The 12147-nt window shown below is 48.7% G+C and overlaps 1 protein-coding gene across 3 annotated transcripts in view; it reads left to right on the forward strand.

Annotated features, from left to right (window-relative positions):
* The first annotated feature begins 424 nt into the window (after positions 1-424).
* Positions 425-12147, forward strand: part of LOC133359555 (E3 ubiquitin/ISG15 ligase TRIM25-like) — a 53703-nt gene continuing 41980 nt past the window's right edge. For all 3 annotated transcript variants that reach the window (XR_009757168.1, XM_061577998.1, XM_061577999.1), the window contains exons 1-2: positions 425-1141; positions 1762-1857. Coding sequence is in view for 2 of the 3 variants with exons in the window: in XM_061577998.1 (XP_061433982.1) it covers positions 569-1141; positions 1762-1857 (669 nt within the window). In the remaining variant the exon portion in view is untranslated. The remainder of the gene's footprint in view (positions 1142-1761; positions 1858-12147) is intronic.

The raw sequence follows: 12147 nt of genomic DNA on the forward strand, positions 1-12147 counted from the left end.
ATGGGAAAAAACTAGTTAACCATTACCATCAGAATGTTTGTACAAGGTGCGGTTCCACTGTGTGCAATGCACACAGCCTGACCCTAGCTGGTCAATCAGCCTGTGGGACAAACCATTATCGCTGTGTCCCGGGTTGCTGCTGCTGAGTTTTGTTTGTACAAATATATCAATTGAGACCCGTCAAAGCTATGTATGTATGTTGAATTTCTTCCACACCGTACATAGCCAACCTTGCTAATTGGAAGTGCAGGGGAACGACAACTAAACACAAAAAACATTTTAGCTAACACAGTGCGTGCTGTAACGCCACGTCTACACAGGTGAGCCCAGCCGCCGTGTGGAACATTCCAGGGCGTGTCTCGAGGTATTTATAACTTAACTGCGGGTCAAGTCAAGTTCATTTCCTTGTTCATCTCCACTGTATGAGCTGCTCACACAGTGTCTCCTGAACAGAACACACCTCGTCAATGGTAATCAACATCTCACGATATTATAAACATAAATTATTTTTGTTGAAATATATTCTCTGAGGCACAGTGAGAAATTACTTTGGGTGCATCCTTGGGTCATGGCGAGCGCAGCTCCCGCTGAGAACGTGGACCGTGAGTTGACCTGCTCCATCTGCCTGGACACGTTTGAATGCCCCTCCACGCTGAGCTGCGGCCACTCGTTCTGCCTCCATTGCCTGGAGGACGCCTGGAAGGAGACAGACTCCTACTGCTGCCCGCAGTGCCGCAAGACCTTCCCTCGACGACCCCAGCTGACCAGGAACGTGACGATCGCCAACCTCATAGAGCAGCTGCTCGTGACTGAGACCATGGCTGTTGCTGCTGCTGATAGTGTTGTTTTCTGTGATAACTGCCCAGAAGGAGAAACACTTGCAGTGAAAACCTGCCTCAAGTGTGACACATCCTTCTGCACGGAGCACCTCGCGCCTCACCTGGAGAAGAAGAAGTTTAACGATCACGTCCTGGTTTCACCAGATGTGAACCCTGAAGCACGCAAGTGCAAGAGGCACAACGAAGAGCTCAAGTTCTACTGCAAGCAGGACGTGAGCCTCGTGTGCACAGTCTGTGCCATCGCTGGAGAACATAAAGGGCATGATGTTGACACGCTGGAGGACGAGCATCAGACACGGAAGGTGAGGCCCGCATGCCGACAGTGAGAACCACTGAGGTGCAGAAAAAAAAACATGCATTGAGATTATTTGTCTGCTATACATTTTCACATGATAAGCCGCAATGTTGAGTTATTATTTGTGGCCAGCTCGCTTCTAAAAAAATAAATTAAAACCTGGGTGGGATTTGCCTGGTAGGATGGGGATGACTTAGTTGTATGTGTATGTTATTGGGTGATTTGTTTACCTTTCTTGTACTCTGCACTACTATCTGGTATTTGTATAGTTTGTTGTTGTAACGTTCTTACCCACCCGTACTGGACATCTGTGAAAAATATCTTTATAGCTCATCTGATTCCTCCAATATAAATACATATACTTATTCTGATACCTCTACATGAACTGATAAAAATTGTCACCCGGGAATAATAAAAAAACATCTCATACAACGAACATTATCGTGGGTTGATTCTCTCTCCACGGTCCCTTGTCGTTTAGCCTTTTTGAGTCAGTCCAGGCTGACTTCCTCACCACTCCTCTGATGGCAATTATAGAGCCATCACTGTAGAGGGCTCCGTGTGGAGTGGGGCTGAGAGGGGACGCCAAGGGAGTGGAGTCTCATCTGGTGACTTCGTCTCTTACAGAGTGGAGTCGGAGAGGAGATGCGAGCGGTGGAGGAGAAGAGGAAGAAGGCGGAGGCGTCCGTGGGACGGATGGAGGCCGCTCGCAAGGACGTGCAGGTAGCTCTGTGAATCCGTGACCTTTACCCTGCTTGGAGTCTCCCTGTGAGTGTCTGTGGAGTTGACATCACTGTGAGGCCCACTCCGTAGACTCAAGTGAACTGTTAGTCTTGGGTCAGTGTGTAATAACTGTGCAGGATATTGAATTATTATGGAAATGCGTGCTTGAACTGTAAACAAATGCAACTTTTATAGAAAAAAAAAGTTCTTACCTCGTGAGACTGCAAAGCACTTCGCAGGATAACTCGAATGACTTGCAATGGCTGAGATAAAATAGCAAAGTATGGAGCAACGACTATATTGAATTAGAAACTACAAATTAAACGAGTGAAGTTGACGATTAAATATGACAGGAAATATGCGTTAAATGCTAGAATAAACACAAGAAACGCGACTTCAAGAGAGTAAAGGGGATGCTGGAAAAACACGTTTGCTCTCATGACACGAGCCCAACTCAAAAGCAGACGCAACGTAGAGTCAATGACTATTTAAAACATTTTAAATATAATGTGCACACGTCGTGATGTATTAGTGATTAACTCTTTTGGAGTCGTACATTTTAATGGTAAGGATAATTACAAAATTGCGTCTACCTTTAATGCCTTCAACGATATTGCTATGAGCCTGTTTATGTTGGCGTATGCGTAAGTATTCATTGTAACACAAATCCTCCTGTAAAACAGGGCATACAGTCAGCTGGTGATATTAATAATTTACATAAAATATCCATGTTGTGGAGAATATTGGTCACAAAAAAGCAGATAATAGGTCTCCATCATGCACCTGCATCTGTATAAATTATGAGAACAAATGTACATATTCCTTCAGCCCCACTAAGTGGGAATGCATATTTACAAAAGTATGATTCCGCAGTCTTCTGGGAGGGCATCATTTTGTCAGCATTGATTCAGTAGAGGCAACAATAGACTGGTTTATGTATCATAAATTGGCGTTCAACTTGGATCCATATCATAGCAGCTCACCTGCATTGATTCAAGCAAGCCTGACTCTGCATGTCAAAACCGCTCAAGAGTTTTCATGTACTGAATGAATACAGGCAGACCTAACTTAGCACGACGCCGTAGAACACTCATTTATTATAGCATTCATGGGCCTGGAGAACATTTTTCCAAAAATATAAAATCAGAACATATGTATCTATATATTAACGGCTAAGGATGACTCAATAACTCAGCTGGCTTCCAAAGACCGGTTCCTAGATCGTCTGCTTTGGCTCATAAGACGGTGTTTGAGCTCTGAAGACTATGGAGGAAATATCCACGATGTATTTTGTGAATAGTGACATTTAAACAATATTCGTGTCGCCTTCTTCAGTGTAAAATTTCAACGGTTTGAATAATTTCAGATTTTATTTTTTATAAAAGGTTTAATTTTACAACTGTTACATACCTCATCAAAATACCAGGAAGCCATAATCTATGATGTATATTTTTGAATAGTTAAACGTAATTATTATCTTTAATATACATAGCTAGACGGCTCCGGCAACGATGCTCTTTTAAATATATATAGATGAGATGGTCGGGCCCTCATAACGTGATAGTTATGGATCGAAGTAGTCGACACTATTACAGACAGCGGAGTGAAGATGAAACATCAGAAGAAAGAAACCTATGATTAAACACGGATCGAAATCTACATGCACAAAAAAAGAGCAAACGAAACGGCAGAAGAAAAAGCCGACGATTAAACTCAGATAGAGAGAGAAAGGAAGCCAAAAGGAGAATATTAAATAGTCAAGTGCCCGAATGCCAACAACCAAGAAATATGCGTAGAAGTGGATGAACGTAATATTGTTAATACAACAATTGATTGAAAATTTTGTAAAGCAAAATATTGGTCCGTTGAACTAAATGCATCAATGAAATAGACAAAGTGCTGTCGTGATGGGAACGTTTTTGTCTGGCACCTTTAACAGAAGCACATGCACTATTAAAAAAGGCTATTGACAGAAGTAACACCAGAAGCACGAAATTACTGAGATCATATCAGAGACTGAAATTCTGCTGGAGCTTTTGCATCGATGGGAGCTGAAATGAAAAATTAATAGAAAATAATAAAAATTATATGAAGATTTGAAAAATGCGTAAGTATTTGGAATTATGATAATTTGTTTTATTATGTGCATACAATATTCTAATTATGGAGATAATCTTATCACTGTATGCGAATGTGTGTGATTATGCTAATGTGGGCTGTTATGATAATTAGGCTTAGCTTCGTTGTCTCGGGTCGTATTATCAATCGGGATGATACCATAAGTTGTATGAAGTTATCCAAGTGTTATGTAATTATGCAAAATTAAGCTCGGCTTCGTTGTATAGGGTTCTATTATCAATCGGGATAATACAATTATTCTCGTTTTAACATTCACTGATTATGTCTTAGAGTGTTTATGTCAGGTCTTCGAATTCAAATCTCAACGCAAGATACAGTTTTTATAAATAAGATTATTATGCATGAACTCAGGAAGAAACCACTCAGACTCTTTAAGCAATTTTAATTCTAAACAAAAACATAACAGTCTAATATTCGAACTCTCATGCTTGGAATTATCCACAGTACCACCGGCGAAGTTCCCCTCACTGATCCGTACCTTTAACCATCAATGATTACGTTGTTAAACTGGGCAACCGAACAATTGACTAATTCCACCGAGTAACGCGAGCATATACGGCAATAGGGAAAAGTCCTGAACTTGCATGCGACGATATTCATACGAAAGGCAATAAAAAGATTATCAGTATATCCCGAAGGCAAAAGTATACATCAATAGATTCATCGGGAAGATCATATAATTAACTAAATGTCTTGGGGCAATGGTGTGCGGCAGTGTAGGTCTGTTTACGCCAGATGCTTATTTTGAGCGAACGCTTCAATTAATTCGTGGGCAAGATTCGGTGTTCAAAAGAATGGTTTAACACAATATTCTCCCGGTGAGCGTGTAGATTCGTAAAAAAATGTTTCGAACGTTTAGTTTACATCGATTAATCTATTGGTAATTTTGATACAATTAAAAAGAAAAATAACGGCTAATTTACTTATAAACGACCGTATTCATATCACTCGATGAACACCAATGTCTTCACGATCAGCTAATGGTTCATGCACACTTATAATGAGTCTTTTATTATTGGCTCAGGTTTGGTTCATGTGTGTGTGTGGATTGTCCCTTGATAAATTATTTGTATTAAGCAGACGCCGGACGCTGCATCGTGAGCTTGTGAGGGTGGGGGAGGGGCATAGAAACAGTTGGTTGCTCTCTCTCGCTCTCTCGCCCGGGCTGGTTTGCTGTTAGCTGCCGGCTCTCTCCGCTGCTGGATGAGCTGCATCGGCATAGCGTGTAACAGCTCGTCCGCTGGGCCGCCGTTCCTCACTCTTGCTCATTCTCTTTGAGGCAGCAGCAGCGATGTTGCTTGTCCGCTGCTGGATGTCTTGGTTCCCAGCTAGAGCTGGTCAGTGTGTGTGGTCGAACACACGGCGCTCTCGCTGGCGCTGACACTCTTGCTCATGGGCGGCTGGTCGGGCTCTTTCCACTGCTCCGTGCTCTCTCCTTGATCGTGCAGCTGCCAGCTTCACACGGACACCCACCCTTACTTCAGGACTGCGCTGACTCAAGCTCTTTCTACTGCTCCATGCTCTTTGGCGATGCACGATTGCTTTTGCAGCGTGTCCTCTGTTGCTGGTCCTGTGCGATGCTCGCTTGGTCGATGCTTGGCGCTTTTTGGCCTTTCTCCCAGTTGATTGCTCGTCGTTGCTCGTCCGTTCAACTCCAGCTGCAGCTGCTGGCATTCACTCTCAAAACTTGTAATTGTATTCGCACACCTCTTAGACGACTGTGAAAGCTTAGTGCAATCCAACTTATCGCAATCCTTGACTTTGCGAGCGACTCAACACATCAGGATGAATGTAGAATAAAACTTTCAGCGATACTCTGTCGGCTCATGCCGAACTCAGCTTTTAATCAAGACATCGTCCCTTCTCTCTGCGAGACACGACACCCATGGCTGATCTCAAGGCCATGCCCCGGAGCCTGCCCCTCGCAAGACTCCCTCACAAGCCTCCATCGCCAGACTGCCTCGCAAGACTGCCTGGCAAGACTGAACTATTTGTGAATCATGTTCGTGCTTAAAAATGTGCAATTCCCTCCCCTCTTTGCGCGTCCCCCGCGAGAGAAAACAAAAACAAATACCCTCCTTCACCGTCCTCTCTCCGTGGCCGCCCTGACTCCCCCCCTCCCCTCTTCCCTTGATGACCCCAGACGGGCTGTTTTAGCGTCAAAGTTTATGCTTGTTTGCATTTCCCCCCCTTTCTTCGTAGTGTTTGTTATCTCGAGGCCAGACACCCTTCGTACGTATTTATGGCTGCCATGTGTTTGTGTCAAATTGTTGGAAGACAAATGTGGCCGGGGAGGCTTTGATTCCATGGAATACATTTATCTGGTCTTGTGTGTGTTGGACCTATTTCTTGTATCTCTTATGAATTACCCCTGGTCTAATATATCGGGGTTATTATTTGGTTAATGTTTAATCAATATTCGTAATGCCCCTCGTTACATCATTATTTCGAGGGTTTGCCAAGCTTTGTTATAAGTTTGTGTCTCCAGGGATCGGTGTTTTATTTTGAGTTATATTTTGATGTTTGGAGGGATAGCTTAGTTTGGACTTACGTTTTCGCGATGGCAGGGGCTCATGTATTTTGGTTAATTCGGTGAAGTTACATGGATAGAAAGATACCATACAAAATAATGTATGAGTTGAATGAGGGTGAAATAAAATAAGTAACAATGATGAAACCACTGATATAGACTGCAGTCTATCACGTTGATTTGTTCTTTTGCTGAGTTTCAAACTTTTACCGTTAAAGAAAATGCGAATTGTAACGTCCGTTTGTCTCTGCTATGTGTGTGTGTTTTTTCTGGCTCTGTTTGTGTGGGGAGGTCATGTGGTGGCCCTTTGACAATCTGGAGATTTTGCAGATAGTCGTTAGCCTTCCTTTGCCCCGGAGTTTATTATTTAATGGCCTTTTACGACCTGCAGATGCTTGGTGTGGCTTGTGAGGGGTAGCGGGTCGAGTGTTTGATTTATTTATTTGTTATTTTAAAAAAAATTGGCAGAATTATTCTTAATCTTAATTTTTTGGGAAAAAGGTCTATATATAAAACAACCTTACTGTTTGAGAATGCACGGTCAAATTTATCATATGGTGCATCTGTAACGGGTTCCAGAGACACTTGTAGAGGTAACTTCTTTATTACAATACAACACTCCAACAGTCCAACTCTCCAATAGTCCTGATACTCTGTTACAGCCTAGGTACACAGCCTAGGTACACAGCCTAGATACTCTACTCTGGCTACGCTCTGGAACTCGCCCTCACCAGGTCGTAGAGTCGGGAGTTCCAGAGTCCCACCACTCGCTCTCACAACATCCCAGGGTCTTCAGATGGCTGGTCGTGGGTCTTGGGTCTTGAGTTACAACTCGCCCCGATCGTCTAGGGAGCTCCCCTTTTTATGCCTAGTCCAACGAGGGGTGGGGCCGTGTGCACCACCAGACATTCCACAGAGCACACACAGCCCCCCCCCCCACGTTGGCAGCGCCAAAAAGGCTTACGCGCCTGGGAACCCAACGCCTGGCGCTCAGAGGCTTAAGCGTCTGGACCCCCTGGGAACCCAGCGCCTGGCGCCCAGAGGCTTAAGCATCTGGACCCACCCAGGAACCCAGAGCCCCCAGCAGCCCCTCCCTTCTTATGTCACTACACATCCATTATACGCAACACTGGCAATAAACAGGATATGGACAAATTTTGATTTAAATCTTTCGTGACTGCAGGAATTCATTTTCTTGGTTCTTTCGGTGAAGTCACGTAGAAGGGAAATAATAAAATAATACAAATATAAATCAATATTGGCCGCATGACATCACAGGATGTGATGTCATGCGGACCTTCCAGTGCGATGATGTCATGGGAAGTGCTGTCATCAAGAAGTATATTATGCCCTAGCCCATATTTGGCATAAGCTCCTAATAAACCTTGGCGTAAGCCCCTAATAAACCCCTGGCGTAAGCCCCTAAGAAGATCTTCCTCCGAGTCATCTTTGCACCACAACAACTGGTGTTGGAAGTGACTTCAGTGCTCGCCGCCATGTCCAAGTCTGGTGCGAGACTAGAATCCCACCTGCGGTGCATTCCGAAGATGAAGACAATGCGGAGGAGGGTCCTGCGGTGATCCCAGGGCCCCGGAGATGCGCCACGTGGAGCCGGGCTGGCCAGAGCAGGAGGAGATGGCGGCTTGGGGAGCTGGCGTGCCACCACCAGACATGTGGTGGGCCCCCATCGGGGCAGCTGGAGCTGCTCCTGCGGACGATGGCGCAGCTCGTCGCCACAGTGGCCGAGGTGGGAGAGCGTGTGCGCGTTCCCGACACATTTTTGGAGCGGGAGCGGTGAATTCCCGCCAACTCCCCAACAGATACGGCGCGGGAGTTGGGCGCCAGTTTTGATGCGATGCCACCATCGGGTGCCATTTTGTATGCGACGTCGTAACCGGGCGCCATTTTGAATGCGACGCCGCCAACCGCCGCCATGACCGCTGTCATAGCCGCCGCCATGGTTGCCGACGCTCCGTACACCGCCACCGGTGCCGGCGTGGTTCCATTACCTGCCGTGACTCCGGGTTCCCCCGCGGTTGCCACCGCGGCTCCACGCCCCACCGCGGCTTGCCGGCTGAATGCCAGGGCTGATGCGGCTCGGCAACCCAGCGTCGCTGTCGCAGCCCTAGTGGCGCCGTTGGGGGGGGGGGGCATAGGTGCGTCCTCGCCATGTTTATTGTCGGGTGACCGGCAGTTGCGCTGGCTGCCTCCTGTCGCGCCGTTCATTGTGACGGGGGGCGACTGGCTGTTCTTTCAAGACTGCTTCGATGCGGCGTACGAATCAGTAAGTTGGCCGATAGAACAGGCGCTGCCAGCCCTTCCTACGTGCCTGGATGGGAGGGCGCTACAGGCTTTTGAAAGCTATTCTGCCGGCTGACAGAGCATCGCTCCCGGCGGTGTACCACCAGATGGCCACCGTGTTTGAGCCGCCGTCCAGCGCACGCTTGAAGTTTTCCATGCGGCAGCGGGAGGAGGGTGAGTCACCACTCGCATACTGCTGCTCCCTCCTGGCGCTGGCTCAGGCCGTATATCCCGACCTTGGGGAAAGGCGTTGGACTCGCTGGCCCTCGAACGACTGCTCTCCCTTGTGCGGGAGCCCGGTATCGCATTAACTATAGCTGAGAAGGGCCAGATAACATCCTTAAAAGAACATTCAAGCATATCTCGCTCTGTGACAGCCGCCCGGGGTGGCGGCATGCGCGGGAGCCCCAGCTCCTGTGGAGATGACCGCCTCTCAGGGGAAGGACACCCTCGCGGCCCTGACGGTGCCCGACTGCTATGGGAGGGGTGCCAGAGGTCGCCGGCCGGAGCAGCGGTGGCGGGCGGGACCTCCTCACCCGAAGGGCTTTAAGCCGGTTTTCTGCATCTGCTGTGGTCAGCGGGGCCACATATAGCAGGGCTGCCGCAACACTCCAGGGGAATTCGCCAAGCCTCTCTTCCTTCCACCGGCTCCTCGTCATGAACAGCTTCTGGGCCCCAGGCGAGTCGTGACGCATCAATCACATGGCCGCTCCCCTCACCTCATGCATCTTGCGTGGTTAGGGTCCATCCTCACAAAGTCATCTCTGGGGTGTCAGGCTCGGTCCTTGCACGTCCGTGGCCATTGGCCCGGTGGCCCAGGCAGACCTGCCAGTGGGATGTGCTCACGCATCGCATTGTGGCAGCTGCTGCCGGGTCCTCGGCAGTGGCAGGGTACGTACAAGGGGTTAATGTGCCAATCTTGGTGGACACGGGTGCTTCCGCGACTATTATTTCGGAATGTATTTTTCTGTTGCTGCCACAGAGCGTTGGGCCGCTGCGGCCAGTTTAGGGAGCTTGCGTGGCTGCAAATGGTGGCAGCCTGGGCATTTTGGGCCACATTGTGGCTTCAATCAAAATCGGGGAAATTGAAATGGTGGGGCCCATTCTGGTCTTCAGGACCTTGGCAGTGCCATGCCTCTTGGGGACTTACTCTTTAGCCAAAATACTCGTTCGGATCCTTGTGGACCAAGGTTGTATAGAAATGCCATCGGGGGGGGGGGGGTGATTGCACTTTCTGCGATCTCCCACTGTGCTGTCCCCGCTTGCTGCTAGTGTGCGGGCCTTGACTAAGATGTCTGTGACTGTTCCACTGGGGTCACAAGTCCTACTACCCCTCAGGCTACGCAGACCATTGTATTACCCGGAGGCAGGTATCCTCTTGTCTCCCTCCAATTACTTTTCAAGAACGAATGGGTTGGTAGGTTAATTGACGGCCGTGTCGGAGGGCCAGGACCTTGTTTTACAGGTCCTAAATTCGGGGCGGTTCTTCTCGACCCTAGACTTGCTCTCAGGCTTCTGGCAATTGCCACTGGACGAGGTCTCTAGACCCAAGACAGCGTTCCACACACCCCAGGGGCTGTTCCAATTCAATCGGCTTCCTATGAGTCTCCATTCGGCCCTGGCCACCTTCCAGCGTCTCATGGAGATGGTCTTGGTGGGGCTGCAGTGTGAGTGTTGTTTGATCTACTTGGACGACCCTATTGTTTTCAGACGTACGTTTGATGAGCACTTGCAACGCCTTGAGGCAGTGTCCGTCAAAGTGCGGGCCACAGGCTTGAAGTTCAAACCACAGAAATGTCATTTATTGCAACCATCAGTGAAGTATTTGGGACACATTGTGAGTGCATCAGGTGTTCCCACGGATCCGGAAAAGACAGCTTGTGTCCGGACGTGGCCGACTACTACATCTGTCGCTGAGGTGCGTAGCTTCGTCGGCTTCACATCGTACTATCGTCAGTTCGTCCGCGATTTTGCGACAATTGCGAAACCACTGCACGCACTCTCCGCCAAAGGGCAAAAGTTTCGCTGGGGGGTGGAGGAGGAAGCCACTTTTGTGGCACTTCGCACGGCCTTGGCGGATGCGCCGCCCTTGGGGTATCCGGACTTCTCGAAACCGTTCCTCCTCAACACTGATGCCAGTGACACGGGCATTGGGGCTGTCCTGGCTCTGGTGGTCAACGGGGTTGAGAGGGTAGTGGCCTATGGCAGCCCCATTTTGTCTCCCACTGAACAGTGGTACTGTGTGACCCGGAGGGAGCTGCTGGCCATAGTGTTATTTCTTCAGCTGTACAGGCCCTATTGTGATTGGTAGGCGGTTTACCATCCGGACCGACCATGCGGCCCTGCAATATTCCCTGTGGATTGACCAGCCCTCAGGTCAGCTGTCCTGCTGGCTCGAGGTGCTCCAAGAGTACCCCTTTGACGTCATCCACAGGAAGGGGGCACAGCATGGAAATACGGATGGCCTTTCCAGGTTGCCTACGGACGGCGGGTGTGCTTGTGGCCTGGGTTCTAGCCACTGCAAGGCCCCAATCGACATCACGGCCCAGTTGGTTGCATCGGCCGAAGCTGCTCCCCTCCGGGTGTGGTGTTGCCTGTTGATTTCGGCCTGGAACTCCCCCGAGAGGTATGGTTCAAGCTGCAAATGGAGAATTCATCTCTGCTGATGCTACGACGCCATGTTGGGTCTAATGCCCGGAGCTCGGCTCCGTCGGCTGCCCTGGTGATCGCCGTGCATGATGGCCTCCTCATGCGTTGGGATGCTCAATTGGAACGTTATTGTGTGGTTGTGCCCATTGGCCTACGATTTAAATTAACCCAAGCTATTCACAAGAAACGTATGCACCTTGGCTACAATAAGACCTTGTAGACCTTTAAACGGGACTACTATTGGCCGGGTGTGGAGGGTGACGTGGCACTGATTTTGAAGGGTTGCCACGACTGTGTGCGGAGGAAGGTTCCAGTTGGCCAGGATCGGGCCCCGCTGCAGTCCATCCGTATTTCTCATGTCAATGAGCTCGTGGCACTCGACATTTTGGGCCCATTCCCAGCATCCCAAACGGGGCCACAGGTACCTCTTGGTGGGAGTCGAGTACCTCACACGTTGGCCTATGGCGTGGCCTCTGATGGACCAGTAGGCCTCGTCCACCACTGAGGCATTTGTACAGGGGTACGTTCTGGACAAGGGTGCGCCGGAATAGCTGTTAACCGATCAGGGGCGGAACTTTTCTTCTCAGTTGCTGAAGGAGGTGTGCCAAGGAGGTCGCAGACCTTCTTTTAACATAAAATTCCGAGCAACAATTGTCCACCTTACCTTGCAG

This window comes from Lethenteron reissneri, chromosome 65, assembly GCF_015708825.2.
Source record: "Lethenteron reissneri isolate LAM-NWPU_2019-01 chromosome 65, ASM1570882v1, whole genome shotgun sequence".
NCBI classification, from domain to species: Eukaryota; Metazoa; Chordata; class Hyperoartia; order Petromyzontiformes; family Petromyzontidae; genus Lethenteron; species Lethenteron reissneri.